Here is a 20,193-nt window from a genome sequence, read left to right as displayed (position 1 = left end):
GCATGTTCCTCAATCTACTTATTCATTACCGGGGGAAAAGTCTTCGAACCTGACACCAAATACACGAAAAAAGGTGTCCAGAGCTCGCATTAGTCAGTGGGGGAGTAATTCAATCACGTATCCTTTGTGGTTGTTGCTCATCTTATCAAACAGCAAAAAAAAAAATCAAATCATAGATGCAACACAAGACAAGAACAGAAGGATTCTCAGTTTCTTGTTTTCACAAAAGATGATGTTTGGTTTCAAAACAAGACCCAGTTCACTTGGTCCTGTCATTCAGAAATTTTAAAAAGGACACAAAGAGATGTCTATTGAATCATACATAGAAATTACGGCAGATTTTGTTTTTTTTTTGTTTTTTAAATTAAAAAGAGATAGTTTTTAGTAGATTTGGGGTCTTCCTTTTCATCATCCCATGGCATACTTCTGAGTCCAGCTCCGTGCAGTGGACTCATACTTGTTCTTGTCAGTCTTGTACATATGAGCTATCTCAGGTACCAAAGGATCATCCGGGTTTGGATCGGTTAACAAGGAACAGATCGATAACAGCACCTGTCCATTACAACATTGTAGTTAGAAACTAAAACAAACCATATGAGTCCAAGATTCAAGACTCAAGAGAGGGCCTATTAATCATCAATTCTATCCGGAAGACAAATAGCAAATAACTAAAAACCATTTTAATAATAAATTAGTCAAATCTAAACGACTTAAGAGACATCTCAATTTTAGCATGTATAGACATCTAAACAGGTCCAATGATGTTTAGCTAAAGGATAAGAATAAGAAACGGAACCTTGGAAATGGTGAGAGCAGGACTCCATTGCTCCTTCAAGATGTCGAGGCAAATGCTTCCGTTGCTGTTAATGTTGGGATGGAACACCTTCGTCCTAAAGGCCACCTATATGTGAAGAAAACAATTAGATAATGAAGCAACCACCAAAAAAAAAAAAAAAAAAAAAATGTAATCACCTTAGGAGGTTTGAAAGGGTAATCTGGAGGGAAGTGAATGGTAACAAGGAAAACACCTCCAGCGTAAGGACTGTCTGTAGGACCCATTATCGTTGCCTGCCAATGAAACATGTCTTCAGCAACAGGTCCTGTAATAAAAAACATAAACTCATTAAAACCTCAAAAAAAAGACAAAGCCTTTTGATTCACAAGCACCAGATCCCATATAGAATTACAAGATCTACACTCAGACAAATAACAAAACGAAACATACTAACTTTTGTTCCAGACAGAAAAGTCAAGAACTTTAGCTCCAGATCGAAACCAAACATCACTAATCTAAAGCAGCAGAACGATCCATCAACAGACCTGCGCTACACGAGGTGGGTGGATCCTTCTGGAGATCCTTGAGTTCCTTCAAGATCCGCTTCGACGCCATATCCAAAAACCTTAACGATCTATAAACCAAAACAAAGTTTCCAAAGGGATTACAAAGAGCCTAAAGATACGAATAGATCCAAAGATTTAAGGCAGAGAAAGAGAATATATACGTTTGGTTTCGCGTATCTCCGATTCGGCGAGGTTGTCGCCTTTTTCTTCTCGTGGTTGGGAGAAAGGAGAAGCGAAGACTAAACAAGGGTGGGTGGAGGAAAGAGTAAGAAGTGTTTGATTCTCTGTGGTTGCGTCCACGTTAAATAGTGTGCGGGTTCACTAGTGGGCTCACTTTTTTTTTAGAGAAATTGCACTCCCTATACACCACTAACTGACTAATTTGCAAGGATGGAATTCAGCATTTCTCGCTGATGTGTTTTTTTTTATTGTCAGCATTACCCCTATTCATTACACAAAACATCATAAAAGCCTAACTTACATACAAAACACCTCTATCTCTATCTTACGTGTGAAAAGAATTGTCAGGAGAGAGTTATTTCCCTTTTCTTATTCTCATTGTTTACTCCGCCGGAACCTTTCTTACAAAATAATCGAATTCTCACCGGATTATCCAGGCTCTGTACAATTGTAATTTTTCTCCAGTAAAATCTTCTGTTATTTTATCTCTCTCATCTCTCCTAATTCTCTCCTCCACTCTTATACAGAACTTTCTTCTCCACCGTTTGCATGTACTCGGATTTTCTCGCCATCGTACATCTCCAAATGGTGATTTCGGTTCTGATTTCAACATCAGGAACTTCTCCGACCATTTGCTTCGCATCGAAATCATAGGTGGGCCATCAGATTCTAAATCTGATGGTGAAGGTTGCACGAGGATTCTCATTCGCTAGACCTGACTCTCTCACACCGACTCCGTATCCCAGATCTGTAATAATCTCTCCTACTTCAAGGTTGGCTTCAAAGTTGATTGCTTTTAGTTTCAACTCAAAGATTTATTGCATAGCTCGTTTTGTTTTGTAACTTTGGTGTGTATATGGTCTGCTCAAAGTTTATGTCTTTTGTTGCTTTTGATCGAAAGAGTCTATAGTGGAAGGGTCCAGAGGCTTGCGAAGTTCCAGTTTCCAACAAAGATCTCTATATATATTACAGAGAGGGCCAAACCAGTCTCAGCCAAGGTATGTGTTTATTTACTTATCTATGTGGCCGGATACGTGCTATAGTGACCGATTAAGATAAACATTATACGGCCAAGCAATATTAATAAGCTTATGTACGTTCTGTTTTCAGGTCTATTACTGTCGGTGGCATTTTAGTGTCCAGCAAAGATCTTACAGATACTTCGAAGAGGACCAGGCCGAAATTTATATCAATAACAAGTTTTAGTTTAGCCGTTTTATCTAAAGATATTCGTCTCAGGTGCTATCAGTTGTAAAGCATAAATTTGCAATTAATTAACTATTCTTACAATGTTATTATCCGGCTAAGAGTCCTTTTAATCATATGTGTTGAGATTTGGTAAATGGTTAATTTTGTGTTTAGCCGTACACAAATTTTATCATATGTGTTGTGGTTGGTTATAGAGTTAATTTTATGTTTAACCGACCATGTAGCCATGCTAATTTATGGAAGATATAAATGAGTCACATTATAACCATGCTAACTTATATATTAACCATATAAGTTGTACTTACTCCAACCCTACCCAAACCAAAAGCAAAGAAGATGAATACATAAACATATATATGTTAGCGGGCTAAACTCACAAATCTACTGCCCGTAAAGATTTGATTCAAATACGTAAAAATATATTTGTTAGACGACTAAACTAACTTATGTTAGCCGGTTAAACTAACAAATACATAAAATCTAATAACTCATGTTAGCTGGCTAATTGTTATATTATCTTTATGGAGTTTTGCTAGTTAGTTATCGGCACTACAGTCTTCTTGTTGCGCCGTCGCTGTGAAAATTCTGGTGTCGACGAGCTTTTCTTGGGGATGGCGGTTCTCCGGGACATCTCCCTCTTAGAGGCTGAAGCTCTTCTTGGCTGGTATATTTAAGGGTTTGTGCGCAGTGCTGTAGTATGCGTGTGACGGCGAGGCAGCAACTGAACTTGGTCGGGGCCCGCATAGCAACTACGGGGATGGATCCATGTACGGTTTCGAACACACCGGTTGCCGAGAATTTGCGAGGTCATCGGATCCAATACCCCCTCCGTGTTCGTCGGGGCTGTGTTTATGCTTGTTCGTTTTTGCTGAATCGGCTCGTTTAGGGTTCCGACGTTTCTCCGGTATCGTATAACATCTCTTTATCGTGGAAAATTAATATAATTTTTTTAATTAAAAATGAAAAAAAGAGAGAGAAGGATATAAGTAATAGGGTTAGGAGTGTCTTTTTGCATCTACTTTGGTTGGGCTCCACATGTTTTTTCCATTTTTGCAAATTTTATTATTATTGTCTATTTTCTATGCAAATCGCTCTTTTTTTTAAATACAACGCGGCGTTTTTCATACCATCATCAAGTTGGCATGTAACCGACGTTGATTTTAAAAAGTCGTTTGATCTAACGGATGAGATCTTATATCCGATTAGACGAATCATCAGAAGCCACGTCTTTTCTCTCTCTCTCCCCCACTTGTAAAAATTAGTTCTGGGTATTCGGTACGGTTCAGATTGGATAGTTGTGATTCTGGTTTGTTTCAGATATTTCGGAATATAAAATATTGGTTGATATCTACAATAATGCTTCGGTTCAGTTTGGTTTTATTTATTTTGGTTCGGTTTGGTTAAGATTGTTTTAAAAAAATAAAAAATGTAACTGATCCAGAGTCATCGTCGCCGGGAGAAATGGACCGGTTCTAGGATCAAAGTGGGCCTTACCACGACGGAGAAGAATCTGGGACACCTGATTTTGATACAGGGAGATGGAGGAACTCGGAGGAAAACGTCTCGTTATAGAGAGCACCGTGGCGACTATCTTCACATGTCCTCTCGGCTCATTAAGCTCTACTATTGCTTTTCAGGTGGTATCAAGACCAGCTTTAAGTGGAAGTGACTACATCTCAACTCTGGAGGGAGAACAAGAAAGACCTATTTTGAATGTGAATGGGTTCTTTTTCCTTTTAGCTATGTCTAAAAGCTGAACTCAAGGCGGTATGTTGTTTACTTACTACACTCTGTTTCCTGTTTCTTCCTTAGATAAGAACTATGTAATAATCCCTTTTGATATTGAGAAATGTCTTTTCTACGTAATTTATATATGAATTGAGTTCCTTTTACTGGTCTTGCTAGAAATCAACATATCAATTACATCATTCACTATAAACTGAAACAGTGAAAACTCTTTTCTGAATGATCAGATACATAACATGAAAGCTCAATGAAATAGTCTTTTTCTCAGAGTATATACGGTGATCCTGATATACTCCCTATCGGAGTCGACCCTGTAGAAACCTCCGATCTATACCCGCTCGCTAGCTTCTCCGGCCTTATCTCCTCCACCATCCTCACCACCTCACTCATCTTCGGCCTCTTCTCCGCTAACCTCCCCGTGCAAACCATACCAACCTGAAGCATCTCCACCATCTCCTCCTCCACCTGAGTACACCTCATCAGCTCTTCGTCAAACACCTCCCCTGTCCACTCCTCTCTAACCACCGAGTTCACCCACCTCACCAGGTTACCCACCTCTGCCTTCCCTGTCAGCACCTCGAATATCAAAACACCGAAACTATACACATCCGAAGGTTGAGTCCCCTTCCTCGTGTCTGCTATCTCCGGCGCACGGTAGCCTGATGCGTGTCGCGGTAGCGAATGCATCAGCGCAGCCATCCCTGCCCCGGAGACGCAGCCATATCCTTTCCCGTTGAGGAAAACGTTAGATGATTTTATGTTTCCATGGACTACTAGTTTGTTGCCTCCGCTTTGAGAGTGGATGTGAGCTACTCCTCTCGCTGCTCCGTACACCATGTTCAATCTTGTTTCCCAATCTAGAGGTTTCCTATTCTTTAGACATCTCTGACCTGAATGGTTAACACATAGACAATTAACTCTAGAACTATTTTTTCGTGGATATTTAAAACAGAAAAATAGTTTGGAAGACATTTGATACTATATGATAGTTCTCGTGTGAAAATAAATGTTCGTATGTTCTATAACGTTACCGTGTAGTAATGTGGAGAGACTTCCATGTTCGTAGTAATCATAAACCACAAGCTTCTCCTCCTTAGAATAGAAATATCCTCTCAAAGTAGCAACATTCTCATGCTTGATGCTGCCAAGGTGTTCGATCTGCTGCTCGAACTCTCTCTGAGGGACGCACACTTCCTTGATTCTTTTCACGACGATGGTGGCCGAGTCTTCGACATCGACCTTGTAGGTTGTCCCAAACGGTCCTTTCCCTAAAACTTCCGCAGAAGCTCTCAGCAAGTCTTCGAGGTCGAAGACAAGATTCTTCCCTTCGAAGAACACGATCTTGTTACCTCCTTCGCCTAGGTTTGGATCTGAATCGTTCCTCCTCTTGCTTGGTTTCTCCTTTGCGGTTCTTCTCTGCTCTTCCCTGTTGTGGATGATCACCAGTAAGATAGCGAGGAGAGCTAGTGTTGCAAAACACGCGCTTAATGCTATGACAAGAACTGCATGGTTATGGTGGTGGTGCTTCCTTACAGGAGCTAGTTTTGAAGAGGAAACACTGTTTCCGACGAATGCTGAGAGTGGGAACCTCTGCAATGACTCCGGTATGGTGCCTGTCAGATTGTTGTGAGCTAAGTCGAGCAGCTTCAGACCAGGAACATGGAGATTCGGAATCTCACCGGAGAACTTGTTATAAGCAAGATTCAGAGAGTGTAACTGAGCCAGCTTCTCGATAGAAGATGGGATGCTACCGTTAAACCGGTTGTTAGAGAGATCAAGAACTCGTAGACGCTCCCAAGAAGAGAACTCATCAGGCAACGGACCAGAGAACTCGTTGAAATCGAGTCTAAGCTCGGTCAAGTTCTTCAAAGCTTGAAAACTTGGAGGAAAAGGTCCAGAGATGTTGTTAGAACTGAGAATGAGAAACTGGAGATTAGTTAACCTGGCTATGTCCTTTAGCTGGAGATGCCCGTGAAGACCCGTGGCTGCTAAGTGAAGAGCGATGACACTGGAATGGTTGGAGTCGCACGTAACACCGGTCCATTTGGTGCATATAGGAAGAGTTGGTGACCAGTTGAGTGAATGAGAGTGACTGATGTTGCTAACGAATTGAAGAAGAGCGTGTTTATCTTCTCTGATCGTCTCAGCTTCTATGCAGAAGATTGCTCCTATGAGTACTAAAACTAAAACTTGGCTCTTCATTTTAATTGTTTTGTTTTGGGTGGAGGAAAAAACTGGTTTTAAGGGTAAAGTGACGTTAATAATGGATGAAGATGAGAATGTGTGTGTGTATATAATAAGGTAGAATTATTGACTTTTGTGAGCTATAAAGAAACTATAGGTTAAGTTTTTGTTTTTATAAACGAAAGTGGGTTGCTTTAGGTTAATGTTAGGTTGGGCGAGTTGTTGACTTGATGCCTAACAAGTAACAACTCTGTCTAATGTGTTTTGTTTTTTTTGTTGGGTAGAGAAAATCGCGGTGAAAGCAAATAGTTTTTCAACTTTGGAACAATTGATTTTCAATGTGTAAACATAAGTCTTGTCTTTTTAACAGTTGAAATTAGAAAAAAAAAAGAAGTTTATGGTTCATGCTAATTGTCAAGTCTCTCTCTCACATCTACCCACTTCCATATAGGATATATGAGATCAGAGGAAAGAGACATGTTCGAATTCATGTTTTATTCGTTTTGACTCAAGGTTTCAGTTTTAAAATTTGTAACGCTTAGTCAGAAGTACATAGCATGTGTTTTAGTTTAGATTGTACAGTTATATGAACCTCGGATTGTAGCGTTATAACAATTTCCATATTAAGAGAAAGAAAACTTTTAAGGATTATGAGAAAACGCTTTACATATATTACAAGTTAATAAGTTGAATGTATTAAGAATTATGAGAAAACACTTTGCTTAGGTTACAAGTTAGTGAGTTGTTTGAGGCGTGTATTGATCCCGTTAAAAGTGTTGTAAAAACATTTTAAAGATTTCTTGAGGGGCAATAAAAGAAAGATTTATAAACAGTACATTGGATTTTATAGTTCTTTTTAGTTTGGGCAAATCTCTCAAATAGTCTTTTTTAAATTTTTGTCAAAAATAACCTTCAGAAATTAAAATGACCAAAACAGTTTTTTTTTTTTTTGAAAATTTTGATTTTTATTTTTTATTTTTTTTTTAAATTTGAGTTCATCCCCAAAACTTAACCCTTTAACTCTAAATGTTAAATCTTATCATTTTCCTACTCAAAGAGAAACTAAAAATGACTATCTAAAAAAATTTCTCTTTTAGTTTTTGAAACTTTTTTAAGAAAATGATATTAGTACAATGTGGATTGTAGAATTATATGAATTTATAAATGAGAGAAGGAAAAAGTTATATAATCGAGGTTTTAATTTTTAAAATATTTCCAAAATCTGTCAGAAAATAATTATTTGTATTAATTTTAGTTCTTATATTTTTATTTGAAAACGTCTTATCATATAGAACTAAATTAATTTGAGACTAAAAAGTATGTAAACTAGCAAAAATAACAAAAAATTAAGTATATCGTATCCAACTTCTTATGGTTAGTTTATACATAGTAATGTTTTATTTAAAAGTATTTTTATCAGAAGTTTAATTATACATATGTATTTTTAAATGAAGAATTGTTGAACAACGGAGTCAAAGCAGGGGAAGGAATACACGTATCCTTATATCCAAACAACATCTCATCCCCCTTCGAGACTTCTTCTTCCTTCTTCTTCTTCTTCGTCGCCGATCTCAAACACCGTCTTTTCTCAGCAAACCCTCAACCATGGATTGCGACTTCAGGAACAAGTCAGGTCCCCCCTACGGCCGCCCTATGTACCCATCTCCTTCTCCATCATCGACCCACCCTATGTACAACGGACCTCCGGGATACCCTAAGATCGGTCAACAAAGCAGCCACGGCCAGCCGTTTTTCCCTCCGCCGGAGAGAAACCCCTCGTTTCAGCACAACCCTTCTCCTTCTTCTTCATGTAAGTCTGATCTCGAATCTCGAATTGCTTTTATACGATTTGTGGCTGATGCTCGTTTTTTTTTGTGTGGGTTATAGCTGGATTAGGAATCAAGGTGACTCTCAAGCCTGAGTATCGGATCACTCCTCCGGTGAGTAAATTTAGTAACTTTTTGAGATTCTGATGTGAAAGTTTTCATCTTTTTAAAATTTCGGGATTGGAGATTTTTAAGTCTGTGTTGTGAGTTGTGATGTTTTCAGCCTCCGTTGTTGCCTCGAGTTGGAGATGTTCCTCGGAGCAGCTTTCAGTTTGATTTTGGTTTAGAAAGGAAGGTTCTTGCTGAGGCAGAGAAGGAGAATCCGGATTGGAGCAAGTTTGGGTCTGAGCATCCTCCTCCACCGTCTAACTTTCCACCAACACCGTCACCTTCAATGGTAAGGCTCATCTTAACTTGTTCTATGGAAGCTTCTTAGAGTTAGGCCCGAGGTTGTTAGTATGAGTTCTTGGAAGAACAAGTGTGGATCATCATCTTCTATGAACGGAATGAACAGGACATGTTTTGTTTTTGTATATTACTATATGGGAGTTGAAGTCAATATTAGATTTTGCGTTACACTCTAGTACGACCCAGCATCTTAGAGTTAGGCTCGAGGTTGCTAGTAAGAGTTCTGGGAAGAACAAGTGTGGATCATCCATCATCATCTATGAACTTATTTAACAGAACAGGTTTTGTTTTGTGTGCTACTTAGTGGGTTTTAGACTTAGCATTACACTGTAGTATGATCCTCCTTAGATTTAATCTAGCTCTATCAATGTTAATGAGGTTGGGTTTCCACCGCAGGGTGTGGATCCTGTGGTGATGAAATATGCAGGGCTCAACCGAGAAGCGGTCAACATCGCAGTTGCAAACTATGGTGATAATCCCACAAAGGTGCTTTTATCTTATTTCCATCTATCCACACATTCTATTCATGTAGTATTTAGCTAATAGCTCCACGGATATACTTTCAGAGATCAACTGTTGTGTGTTTCGAGATATACTCTCTTCATTCCCAAAAAGAGTAATCTAACTACAGTTTCATTTCTACGTGTTTCAGGTTCAAGAGTTTGCAAATGGGTTCACGGCGTTAAGGGAAATGGGGTTCCCAACGAACGCTGTTGCAGATGCTCTCTTCATGTTTGAGAATGATACTGAGAAAGCATTGTCACATTTGCTCCATGGTTCTTCTTGAACTTGCTTTTCAAATATCCTCCTTCTATATAGTGTGTATAAGTAAAACATCAAATTTGATAACATAAAAAGATTGACAAAAGTATAGATACTGTTTTTTTTTTTTTTTTTTAACTTACGTAAATTGATATGATTGTTTTGGGAGGTCAAAACTTTGTCAGTGAAAATATATATTTCACTGCTGAACTTAAAAACAACCGATGTTTGATGAGTGACAACATTGCCTTAACATCCAGAACATAGAGTTTTGCATAATGCAATGATTGATACCACAAACCACCAAAGTGTAAAAAGATGTTATACATAGAGAAGAAAATGTTGCACTTACCCTCAGTCAAAACATCCTCTATAAGCAGAGCAATGCCTCACTAGAATTTATTCTCTGTACATTTGGTCTCTTACACTCCTGTGCATATAAGCTTCTGAACCATATGCAAAGAAAATTAGATACATGTCAAACAATATGTATCCAATCTTTTCTCACATTTGAAAACTAATGAAACGGATAAGAGTAAATATGTACAAAAGAAGATGATATGTCATTTTACACGAGGACTAAGCAGAAGAGCAAAATTTTCAAAGACTGTGTAAGATGGATTAAAATCATTAAAATCTGCAATTAAGCTCGATCAGCAACATATAAAAGTTAACCACTACAATCTCTAATAAAACTCAATCTGCAGCACAGCAGCAGAGTAGATTTAAAAACCGGATGGATCAACTCGGTTTAGACATCCCAAGCTGGAACTATATATTGATTGCAAAGGAGGATCATTTTTGTATTTATTGTGGTAGATCCAACGGTTAGAAAGGCAGACAAAAGAAGTGAAGACGACGACGTTTTGAGAATCATGAACCGTCAATGCTCTCATCAAACTGTTACCAGAAGAAGAGAAAGATGAAATAGATATTCCTTCAAAAAGTTTCAGTCTTTCCTCCATTTCTCACATACCCATCTCCAAAAAATCTCATCTTGATTCTTCAATCGGAACATGTTAATCAATTGCTGATTAACCTTTTCCCTCCCCGTTGATTTTCATCCCTGTGAAACCGCCATGGCCGCGGCTCTGAGGTCAAACACCTCGAGAGAAACCGCTTCTCTCGCACTCTCTCACTTTCGTTACTTCTTCTTCAACCGTCTCCACACCTCCTCGACTCCTCCTCGCAGCAGCCACCGTAACAAGATCGCGTCTCTCAAGCCTACGGGAGGAGAGCGGCGGTGCTACGCTACGGAGAAGGTGAAAGGTGTAAAGTCTGCTCTTTTGTGCTCGCAAGGAGACCCGCCGGATCTCTGGCAGCCTCCCGGAGATGGAGCTTCCTCCCTTCGGCTTAATACCGGTCGTGTCGGTGGTGGTGGAGGCAGTGCTGGTGTTGGTAACGGAGCAGGGTCGGATTCGAAGGAGGATTGTTGGGGTGGGTCTAATCTTGGGTCTAGCTTTCCGACACCGAAGGAGATTTGTAATGGTTTGGACAAGTTCGTGATTGGTCAGGAGAGAGCCAAAAAGGTGAAAATGATGATGAGAGACTTTTGATGTTGTTGTTGGTAAAGGTTTACTTGTGGATGATCGTTTGCTAGTGTCTAAATATCTTTGTCATGCTTTAGGCTTTGAATGGTGCTAAAGTCACAACTGCTTATTCAGAGATTAGTTTCTAGTTGGATTGTAATTTGAAAAGTCACATTTTTTTTTTTAAAGTTTATAACGGACTACTGTGTCGTCTTGTGGATGCAGGTGCTTTCAGTGGCAGTGTACAATCACTACAAGAGGATATATTACGAATCATTACAGAAACGGTTAGTCCTACAAAATAATATATCTTTCATTGTACAGCTTATTACCTAAGCATCTGAAAATAAACATATCTTGTTCTTTGGTAGATCATGGTAGAATGCTTGCACTTTCATTTGCATCTTTCTTTATCTTTGTTGGTTTCACTTATTGCATAAGAGATTCGTTTAAGTTTGATAATGAGATTTGGTGGAAAGCTAGGTCCTCAGGAGAAACCGATAGCACCGCAGCGAAACCAGCTGATGATGATGATCTGGTAGAACTGGAGAAGAGTAACATTCTCCTGATGGGACCAACTGGCTCAGGTAAATATTCTGACCCCAATCTGCAAAAATAACACAAACCCCTGATACGCTGAACATTGTTGTGAAACTTTAAGTTCAGCTTGTCTCACCTCATATGTTTTTGTTGTTTTTTCTTTAACCACAGGGAAGACACTACTTGCGAAAACCTTGGCACGGTTTGTGAATGTTCCTTTTGTCATTGCTGATGCAACCACATTGACTCAGGCTGGTTATGTGGGAGAGGACGTAGAATCTATATTATACAAACTTCTCACAGTAATCTTCTTAAACCCAACCCATTTTTATTTGTACACTATTATAATCAATTTCTTTATATTATTTGTGGTGAGTTGTTTTGATCTCTCTCTCTCTCTCTCTACAGGTCGCAGATTATAATGTTGCAGCTGCACAACAGGGGATTGTTTACATTGATGAAGTCGACAAGATAACAAAGAAGGTTGGAGATTAAAAATAATATTTTCCTAGTGTTAATTTGGTAAACTTGATATATTATTTTATGTGCTTCTTTTTGGTTTTGCCAGGCAGAAAGCCTTAACATCAGCAGAGATGTATCAGGAGAAGGTGTTCAACAAGCATTGCTAAAGATGCTGGAAGGAACTGTAAGTTTGCAGTTTTAAGTCATGTACTATTTGGAGCTCGACTATTCTTTTTTTGGTTGATAACACTTTCGTTACTGGAAATAGATCGTTAATGTACCTGAGAAGGGCGCTAGAAAGCACCCTAGAGGCGACAACATCCAGGTTTGTTACTTGTGCTCTACTCTAATGTTCTTTGCATGATGATTAGAGTGTTAGAGTTGGTTAAGGTACCTCCTCTGTTTCTTACTCTGCGTCCTTGTCAAAATGTGTGCAGATAGACACAAAAGATATACTCTTCATATGTGGTGGTGCTTTTGTAGACATCGAAAAGACCATTTCAGAGAGGTAAGACTAGTGAACAAATCCCCCAAACATTACCTTTATATAAGGAAACTGATTGTATTTTCTTTTACAGGCGCCATGATTCGTCAATAGGGTTTGGTGCTCCTGTGCGTGCTAACATGAGGGCGGGTGGTGTTACAAACGCCGCTGTTGCCTCAAACCTGATGGAAACTGTAGGTCTTTTTAAGCACATGTTTTTATGGGATTCTTCTGCTTGTTCGTAATGACATGTGTCTATTGTTTGGTGTTGGGCAGGTGGAAAGCAGTGACCTGATTGCTTATGGTTTAATACCTGAGTTTGTTGGAAGGTTTCCTGTTCTCGTCAGTTTGTCTGCTCTGACCGAGAACCAACTTATGCAGGTCAAATTTTATTATTACAGAAACATCATTGATTTGACTCTCTTGCAATACTCAAAATCATTGGATTACAGGTGCTAACGGAGCCCAAGAACGCACTTGGAAAGCAATACAAGAAGATGTATCAGATGAATAGTGTAACTACTTCACTCTCCTCTCTCTCTCTCTCTCCCTCTTACTCTCTCTGCTCAAAATCTTGAAGACAAATCTCCTCTTGTCTTCAGGTGAAGCTGCATTTCACGGAAACAGCGCTGCGGCTAATAGCTAGAAAAGCAATAACGAAAAACACTGGAGCTCGTGGCTTAAGAGCTCTTTTAGAAAGCATCCTCATGGACTCTATGTACGAGGTAAGTTCTTACAAACCCATGTCATCACATCTGCATTCAGACCGTTGTACATTTAGCAAAAGATAACTTATTTTGTTGTTCATTCAGATACCGGACGAGGGTACAGGGAAGGATATGATAGAGGCGGTTGTGGTGGATGAAGAATCAGTTGAAGGAGAAGGGCGTAGAGGCTCTGGAGCCAAGATTCTCCGTGGGAAAGGAGCTTTGGCTCTGTATCTCTCTGAAACCACTAAGTCCAAGGATTCTCCTCAGGTACTTACTTGCATACCACAAAGTAATCCCGGTTTTAGTTAAACCGAATAACAATTGCATAGTTTGGTTTGTTAACCGGATTGAACTTGTGCTTAAAAAATTGTTGCAGACGACCAAGGAAGGATCTGAAGGAGAAACTGAGGTGGAGCCGGTTGTAGCCAATATGTAATGTATCAATATACATCATCATCGATCCAGAACATCTGGTAAAATGTATCTCTCTGTATGCATAACTTTTAACGTTCTTTGTACATATATGAAAGAAAGAAAACAAACTTGGATTAGTAAGTTTAAAAATAATACAAGGATGCACAGTTTCCACTTTGATAATCTTTACTTCATTCAAGATAGCCTGTCTTTTATTAAGTACATTTAGAATAGCTTGAGTTTGTTTGTACAGAAAGTACTTTTTATTAAACCTCCATCTCATATAACCCTCTTTCTAGAACAGAGGATTTAATTAACTTGAGAGACTCCACAAAATCATCACACATCTTGTGAGGGTCAGGAATGACTGTTGGATCGGCCGTTACTGATATTATGACCTTCTTCTCATAACTCTGGAAATGTACAGTAAGAGCCTCCACACACATGCAAAAACATAATTCGAAAAACAAAATAAGCAAAAAAAAATCTATAAATGTATATATAATGAATTTGTCTATAACTACATGTATATATATGCACACACTTACATGTGGATGTCCAAAAACACTAGGGGCGATATAAGATAACGGGTGGCCGTGAAAGGTTATTTCTTCTTTTGGACCGACGACATTGGAGAACGTCAACGTCGTGTTATGGATCACTTTCCTTACAAGAACTACACTTGCCTGTATTTTCAATATGGTTCTCCATTAGATAGCACTCAAAAACTTAAAAATAAACAATGTATATACATGATTAACATATGTATTTATTAGCAACTTAGATTTCACCTTGAGCCCCAGGACTTTTAGTATCAGTTTAAAGAATGCCATAGAGAATACAGCCTCTAGGGAGTGTTTCTTGCGGTCGACCGTAACTTTAGCTCGGCGCACGTATTCTAGAGGGTCAGTCTCCAGGCCGACAGAGAATGGCAGGAGGATGTAACCGAAGAGATTTCCCCATCTGCATTTCGATTTCTTGGCCATCATATCCGCTAGAGCCTATATATATTACATCTTTGAACAATTTCAAATTATTAATTTCAAAGATAACATGATTAAACATTTTGTAACCTCTATTCCAGTGTTTGGTCTCAAGTTAATCATAATGGCTGAACGAAGTCGGATTCTCCTCATTGACTCTTTCAATTTCGGTGTTGCTTCTTGATCTGTTTTATAAACATATGACAAGAGATCCTTTAGATGACAATATATACTAAGTTACTATGTATAAAATTATCAAGTAAAAACAAACTTATACCATATCTCCTGCTAAGATACCGCGAAAGTCCAGCTTGCGTTACTCCAAGAAGAACATCGTTTACCGTCTAACAAAATAGATTAAAAGCTAAAAATGTCAGCGAATATACATAATTCAAGAGATTCTAGAAATTTGGAAATAAAACAAATTTATACCAATTTCATTGCGTTTTTCACCAGCTTAACATCGTCGAAACTGATAATCCGGTGGACGAACCTCTTTGGTACAAGTTCAGTACCGGGTTTGGCCAAGAGAGGAGTTTCCGTATCCCTCAAGAAACAAATTGTTAGAGCAAACATTAAGACATCAACAAAAGTGTTGAAAACCAATCTTAGGATGAACCAAAGCCCCACAAATAACCACCAAATCTTGTTGAAGAAACCATTGTAACTGCTCGGTCCGAACTGTTTTCTCTGAACCGAGACAGTAGGCAAGGCCTCAGGGTCTGATGTTTTTCGGGTGCAAGCGAGGAAAAGAGACATGAGAGACATTCCATCACCCAAAGAATGATGGATCTTGAGAAGGCCAATGGACTCAGCGTTTGATGTTTTGAGGCAGAGTAAGTGAATTTCCCATAATGGTTTAGAAAAATCCATAGGAACGGTCGTTAACTTAGAGATATAGTGTTCAAGGTACTGATCAGGATTTTCAATGTTGGGATCTATATCAGGAACAATCACATGATCTTCTACTCTAACTTCCGTCCGAACCCAACTCGGTTTCCCTTTCTTCCCATTCTTCATCTCCTGAATCTGTATATATAATTAAAACTATGATTTTCATATAAATAAACCCATTATTTTATATTTTCATTTTTATTGATTAATATTTTTTTTTGAGAGAACAAGATAGTTATTTAAACAACCATATAACCATTCGGCCACATTAGTCTTTCATGATTAATATCTATATATATATAAAAATGTTTGCCTCCCTCCTGGTGATGCCACATCAGATTCCAGCTAGATAAGTAGTCTCATGTAAACGTGACACGTGGCATAAGAGTCGATCCGCTGTGTTTCATTAAACGTGTATGTAATCTTTTTGGGCTTATGTTTTATTTGGGCTTTGTGTTACCTAAGATAAAAGGGAAGCCGACTTTGTTAATCAACTCCTCATAACAGCTGTCGTCTCTCCTTCCACCGCCTTAACTTGGCCGAGTAACTGCTGTCGGTAACGCATTTCAGTGAATTCACCCCATTAAAGTTGGATTATTTGGCTTCACTTTCAAGCTAAGTTGCTATATATATAATGGCCCTCTTATGTGGATGAAACTCAAAGTCTTTTGCATCTACTTATCACACGATATCTCCCTCCATCTCTTTCTACATGTTAAATCGTTTTAACTATGCTGATTTACAGGATACAAGGCTGGGAGCCATAACCATGGACTCCATCAGATCTGACTCCATCAGACAGATGTACCGAGCATCTCCCGGTTTCAGTGACTCTTGCTTGGCTCAACAATGGCGGCAGTGAAGATGGTAGATTCTTGCTTGGCTCAACGGCGGCGGCTGGAGCATGGTGAATCAAGAGTAGTTAGAGCTGAAGGACGGGTTTGCTTGAAGCGCCGACGGTACGATGACAAAACTGGATCTCGGTGGAACACCAATCACCAATGGAAACGTCACCGGAATAATATATATTTATGCATCTGAAGGACGGGTTTGCTTTACATTTTTTTGTTTTAAATGCGGATTCGTTTTGATATGTGTTTGAATATACCGAGTAATAATTCACTAACCTCGATTATGTAATTATAATGATTTATGCGGAGGGTGTGATTTGAGGCGTAATTATCGTATAAATTTAATTCCTGATTAACCGGGATTGTCTTTTAAAAAAAAAAATGGTATGTTGTTTATGTAAATATGATATATTGACGCGTATGCCTTATTTAAAATGACAATTCTTATCATTCGCAAAAGTCCAATGTCTGTAAAATAAATTTATTTTATCAGCCAAAATCTAGAATATCTAATATCATTCGATGTCAGTCGAAGACTTTGGTTAGCAAACTCAATGAGGTTGTAACCTATCCAATGAATATTTTAGTTAGGTCATCTATTTTATTTTGTATGAGTTATTAGTAGTCCTAATGTCAGTATTGTTTGTCTTGAGACACAAGTCATAAGTACTTGGATACTTATGCATAAATCTTAAATTATACAAAATAATACCTATTGTAATCTTTATCATCCTAAAGGAATGATGCACCTCAAAATTTCAGCAACAAGAAACTATGCAAAAGGTAATTACATGTACGCAGTACTTAAGCTCCTCGCAGGTGACCATGCTGGAAGGATGAATCGTTTAGACCTTCACAGATGAAAAACTCCTATGTTACATTTCAACTATACAAACTCCAAAGGCGAGAATAACATGACACCCAAACAACATAAACGAAAGATGCACCTATGCTTCCTATGAAATTCAACCAGTTAATTATTATTTTTGGATCAAATTTCAACCAGTTATTTATTATCTTCAATCATTTAGTTACAACATATGTTAACGTACATAACTAATAAAATATATTATTAGTATACTTCTATTAATATTAAAATCAAAATCTACACATCAACCAATTGATTGATATCTGATAATATGAACAATACAACTTTAGGTTATTAAACATCATATCTCAACTTCAAAGAGCCACTTTCCCCATCACACATAATCTCATTCATCCATAATTAGTGCCACACTCATGAGAGTACTAAATTAGAAAAAAAAAATTAGTCAACTCAATTAGCAAGTCTAAGATTTTACTATATAAACAATGGTATATAATCAAAGATTCACAATAAAATTAAACAAATTAACTAATATCCCGCCCGTAGGGCGGGCCGACCCTAGTATTGTAAGAAAAAAAAATATATAGAGGCTTGTTATACCATTTTAAGTCTGATTACAATAACTAATGACTCTTAATTAAGAGCATGCTATATAACTGCAATGGTACAAACAGGGTAAGAGATGATGTTCTGAATTGTTTTTTTTTGTGTCTGACTGAATCTCATGATTTTATATCATGTTCTTCTATAACTCCCTCTCGTTTTTACTATGTTGTATGCCTTTGTACATACACAATGGTGAAATCTTTTTCTAAGAATAATGAAATATATATTGTTGTTCATATAAATACGTGTTTCGACTTACTAAAATGCTGGAAAAGCGAGGATGATTAACGAGAGTGTGTTTAAGGCCGTCGATGATGGCAGGTGGGTTTCCTTTGACTTTGCATCCCATTATGACGATTATCGCACAGTTAAAATCCGGAGAATTGAACAGCCGTGAGCATGGGCTGAGTGGCTCCTCCCCCACCGTCTCCCTCGCCGTGTTCTTTTCTCCACCCATTCTTTGACCTATTTGTGGTTCTTTCCAAGTTTTTTGGAATTTTGGTTTTTTCACTCGGTCACTTTGTACTCCATTCTCTATATATAAATAAGTTGCAAGATTTTTCTGTGGACTTGTGGTCCCGTTGGCTTTGGTTAACCTTAGCTATTACATCATGTGGATGTCTATTCATTTCCGTTGATTTTATGGGGTTTAATGACAAATCAGGTGGAGGTAAGATATATTGTTATTCTGCACATATAACCTGTTTTCACTGTAGAATTAAAAGTAATGTCAAGACTTGTTATTTGTTATTGTTATGAAAAAATTAAATGAATACTGTACCTACTACACTAACTTCATTCACCATCAGAATTTAAACATGCTAATTCAATTCTTTCTCATCTCTTGTGTTCCTGACACCCTGTATTTATATTACAGTTATTCGTAAATTGTTAGTTTTCAATACCATATTATTATTAATTAATGAATTGGTTTGAAAAAAAATAACCTTGTATAGCCTCCCCAAATTCTCGATAAAAATAATATGATTCTACGTACGATTATTCAGTGTATTACTAATCTAAGCGCCATTAGAAAATTAAAAGTATGCAGAAATTTATCCAAATAGTGTAAACCAGAAAGCAAAACCGATTAAATAGAGGAAGGAAAATATAATTCAAATAGAATAGGGATACGGTAAGAGACCGTCCATTGTTGTTAAATATAAACCCTATTTCAGACCGTGAACTGTGGTTGCAGTTTGTGTTCTTGTGACTTGGTTGCAGTTTGTTCTTTACTCTTTGGTTTATGTCCTTAATTATTTATCAAAAACAAAAATAATAAACACTGATCTCTCCAGTCAATGCCACGAATGCATGAGTTAGGTACTGTTTAATTTATTTGGCCCAACCATATCGATCAGAGATCCCATAACTGATTTCATATGCAAAATTAATTTGAAACTTTTCTGTAAGAATTCATTTAATGTTCCCTTTTTACGTAAACTAATAAATTATTACATACTAAACATAGAAATTTCTCTGACCACCGTCTTGGTCATTCATTCAACTAAAGAGCTTCTTATATGCTACAAGAAAACGGAAAGTGGAGTTGATGTCTAGTATGTATTGCTCGTAGATATCTGCATGACTGCATAGACAACAAACTTTTCCTTCTAGTTCTTGTCGAAAAATAATAATAATAACAATACGTATATAGCGTATTGCTCGGGTAGATATCTGCCCGGCGGACAAAGCATTGTCTTCTTCTTATAACAATTCAGACAACTCCTTTAAATTAGTTAATGCATGGTGTGCACTTTTTCTTACCTCTCTCTTTTACTGGAACCACAAGCCTGCCTTCATCGATGAATGAATAAGTTATTGGTAACGACCAACCACTACGTACGGTTGGGGATTGACCATTTTAATGGTTTGATATTCGAAAAGACACTATATACTATGATAGCTTTGATCTTTTTCATGTTAAATTGTTTGGTTTGTAATTGTAACCCTCTTTTGATCAAAAACTCAAATCAATAAATCATGGAGCAATTTGATCGATAGTATAATCTTCGCGCGGCTTAAACAAATACCATGGTTAGTGGCTTGACTAATTACAGAATCCGTTTAATGGATAAAGAATCTCCGTGGAACGAAAATCTGATGTTATGTACGGGTCTATCATTGTCGTTATCATCTTTTGCCACGGTGAGATCGTACGAAAGATTGATCTGGTGGTAGCATGTTATTACTCATTCTTATTCTTAAGCATTTAAAATCAATTGCACTTAAATT

The 20,193-nt window shown here is 37.8% G+C and overlaps 5 protein-coding genes and 1 long non-coding RNA gene across 7 annotated transcripts; 3 read left to right on the top strand and 3 right to left on the bottom strand.

Moving 5' to 3' along the window:
* Nucleotides 1-193: 193 nt before the first annotated feature.
* Nucleotides 194-1,697, bottom strand: LOC111213058 (ubiquitin-conjugating enzyme E2 10-like). The gene is made up of 5 exons (XM_022714719.2): nucleotides 1,503-1,697; nucleotides 1,321-1,409; nucleotides 973-1,100; nucleotides 797-901; nucleotides 194-552 (listed from the first exon to the last, which is right to left on the bottom strand). Exons 2-5 carry the CDS (start codon nucleotides 1,388-1,390, stop codon nucleotides 409-411), a joined length of 447 nt encoding a protein of 148 aa, XP_022570440.2. The 5' UTR covers nucleotides 1,391-1,409; nucleotides 1,503-1,697; the 3' UTR covers nucleotides 194-408.
* A 2,436-nt stretch (nucleotides 1,698-4,133) lies between these two features.
* LOC106443361 (probable inactive receptor kinase At5g53320) lies at nucleotides 4,134-7,054 on the bottom strand. Its single transcript, XM_013884925.3, has 2 exons — nucleotides 5,508-7,054; nucleotides 4,134-5,366 (listed from the first exon to the last, which is right to left on the bottom strand). The coding sequence occupies exons 1-2, from the start codon at nucleotides 6,676-6,678 to the stop codon at nucleotides 4,741-4,743; spliced, it is 1,797 nt and encodes a 598-aa protein (XP_013740379.1). The 5' UTR covers nucleotides 6,679-7,054; the 3' UTR covers nucleotides 4,134-4,740.
* Nucleotides 7,055-8,070: 1,016 nt separating this feature from the next.
* Nucleotides 8,071-9,765, top strand: LOC106437514 (leucine-rich repeat extensin-like protein 5). The gene is made up of 5 exons (XM_013878407.3): nucleotides 8,071-8,470; nucleotides 8,548-8,600; nucleotides 8,710-8,883; nucleotides 9,291-9,380; nucleotides 9,547-9,765. The coding sequence occupies exons 1-5, from the start codon at nucleotides 8,266-8,268 to the stop codon at nucleotides 9,679-9,681; spliced, it is 657 nt and encodes a 218-aa protein (XP_013733861.1). The 5' UTR covers nucleotides 8,071-8,265; the 3' UTR covers nucleotides 9,682-9,765.
* Nucleotides 9,766-9,993: 228 nt separating this feature from the next.
* LOC111213111 (CLP protease regulatory subunit CLPX1, mitochondrial-like) lies at nucleotides 9,994-13,978 on the top strand. Its single transcript, XM_022714774.2, has 14 exons — nucleotides 9,994-11,185; nucleotides 11,411-11,472; nucleotides 11,669-11,772; nucleotides 11,897-12,027; nucleotides 12,134-12,208; nucleotides 12,294-12,371; nucleotides 12,456-12,512; nucleotides 12,625-12,695; nucleotides 12,766-12,865; nucleotides 12,948-13,052; nucleotides 13,124-13,186; nucleotides 13,274-13,396; nucleotides 13,484-13,648; nucleotides 13,758-13,978. The coding sequence occupies exons 1-14, from the start codon at nucleotides 10,736-10,738 to the stop codon at nucleotides 13,815-13,817; spliced, it is 1,644 nt and encodes a 547-aa protein (XP_022570495.1). The 5' UTR covers nucleotides 9,994-10,735; the 3' UTR covers nucleotides 13,818-13,978.
* On the bottom strand, nucleotides 13,913-18,506 carry LOC111213041 (wax ester synthase/diacylglycerol acyltransferase 11-like). 2 transcript variants are annotated; one of them, XM_022714708.2, is made up of 7 exons: nucleotides 18,218-18,506; nucleotides 15,211-15,801; nucleotides 15,056-15,122; nucleotides 14,869-14,963; nucleotides 14,587-14,796; nucleotides 14,344-14,481; nucleotides 13,913-14,229 (listed from the first exon to the last, which is right to left on the bottom strand). In XM_022714708.2, exons 1-7 carry the CDS (start codon nucleotides 18,413-18,415, stop codon nucleotides 14,062-14,064), a joined length of 1,467 nt encoding a protein of 488 aa, XP_022570429.2. In that variant the 5' UTR covers nucleotides 18,416-18,506; the 3' UTR covers nucleotides 13,913-14,061. The 2 variants fall into 2 exon arrangements, with proteins under 2 accessions (XP_022570429.2, XP_022570427.2); XM_022714706.2 differs by having other exon boundaries at nucleotides 15,211-15,807; nucleotides 18,218-18,503.
* On the top strand, nucleotides 15,848-16,879 carry LOC125601718. Its single transcript, XR_007334383.1, has 2 exons — nucleotides 15,848-16,086; nucleotides 16,180-16,879. It is a non-coding gene; the product is annotated as an uncharacterized LOC125601718 (long non-coding RNA).
* Nucleotides 18,507-20,193: the final 1,687 nt, after the last annotated feature.

The sequence above is a fragment of the Brassica napus genome, chromosome A3, assembly GCF_020379485.1.
Source record: "Brassica napus cultivar Da-Ae chromosome A3, Da-Ae, whole genome shotgun sequence".
NCBI classification, from domain to species: domain Eukaryota; kingdom Viridiplantae; phylum Streptophyta; class Magnoliopsida; order Brassicales; family Brassicaceae; genus Brassica; species Brassica napus.
This window is presented reverse-complemented; position numbering and strand designations above follow the sequence as displayed.

What these genes read in the sequence shown, in the direction of transcription:
- LOC106443361 (XM_013884925.3), bottom strand. Translation starts at nt 6,678, where the DNA reads ATGAAGAGCCAAGTTTTAGTTTTAGTACTCATAGGAGCAATCTTCTGC. An exon ending in TCTCTCCACATTACTACACG is followed by an intron (nt 5,367 to 5,507) that starts GTAACGTTATAG and finishes TTAACCATTCAG; the next exon opens with GTCAGAGATGTCTAAAGAAT.
- LOC111213111 (XM_022714774.2), top strand. Translation starts at nt 10,736, where the DNA reads ATGGCCGCGGCTCTGAGGTCAAACACCTCGAGAGAAACCGCTTCTCTC. An exon ending in TATTATACAAACTTCTCACA is followed by an intron (nt 12,028 to 12,133) that starts GTAATCTTCTTA and finishes CTCTCTCTACAG; the next exon opens with GTCGCAGATTATAATGTTGC. An exon ending in TAAAGATGCTGGAAGGAACT is followed by an intron (nt 12,372 to 12,455) that starts GTAAGTTTGCAG and finishes TACTGGAAATAG; the next exon opens with ATCGTTAATGTACCTGAGAA.
- LOC111213058 (XM_022714719.2), bottom strand. Translation starts at nt 1,390, where the DNA reads ATGGCGTCGAAGCGGATCTTGAAGGAACTCAAGGATCTCCAGAAGGAT. An exon ending in ACCCACCTCGTGTAGCGCAG is followed by an intron (nt 1,101 to 1,320) that starts GTCTGTTGATGG and finishes TTTTTATTACAG; the next exon opens with GACCTGTTGCTGAAGACATG. An exon ending in ACCCTTTCAAACCTCCTAAG is followed by an intron (nt 902 to 972) that starts GTGATTACATTT and finishes CTTCACATATAG; the next exon opens with GTGGCCTTTAGGACGAAGGT.
- LOC111213041 (XM_022714706.2), bottom strand. Translation starts at nt 18,415, where the DNA reads ATGGGTGGAGAAAAGAACACGGCGAGGGAGACGGTGGGGGAGGAGCCA. An exon ending in GTATCTTAGCAGGAGATATG is followed by an intron (nt 14,964 to 15,055) that starts GTATAAGTTTGT and finishes TTTATAAAACAG; the next exon opens with ATCAAGAAGCAACACCGAAA. An exon ending in GACCAAACACTGGAATAGAG is followed by an intron (nt 14,797 to 14,868) that starts GTTACAAAATGT and finishes TAATATATATAG; the next exon opens with GCTCTAGCGGATATGATGGC.
- LOC106437514 (XM_013878407.3), top strand. Translation starts at nt 8,266, where the DNA reads ATGGATTGCGACTTCAGGAACAAGTCAGGTCCCCCCTACGGCCGCCCT. An exon ending in CCCTTCTCCTTCTTCTTCAT is followed by an intron (nt 8,471 to 8,547) that starts GTAAGTCTGATC and finishes TGTGGGTTATAG; the next exon opens with CTGGATTAGGAATCAAGGTG. An exon ending in AGTATCGGATCACTCCTCCG is followed by an intron (nt 8,601 to 8,709) that starts GTGAGTAAATTT and finishes TGATGTTTTCAG; the next exon opens with CCTCCGTTGTTGCCTCGAGT.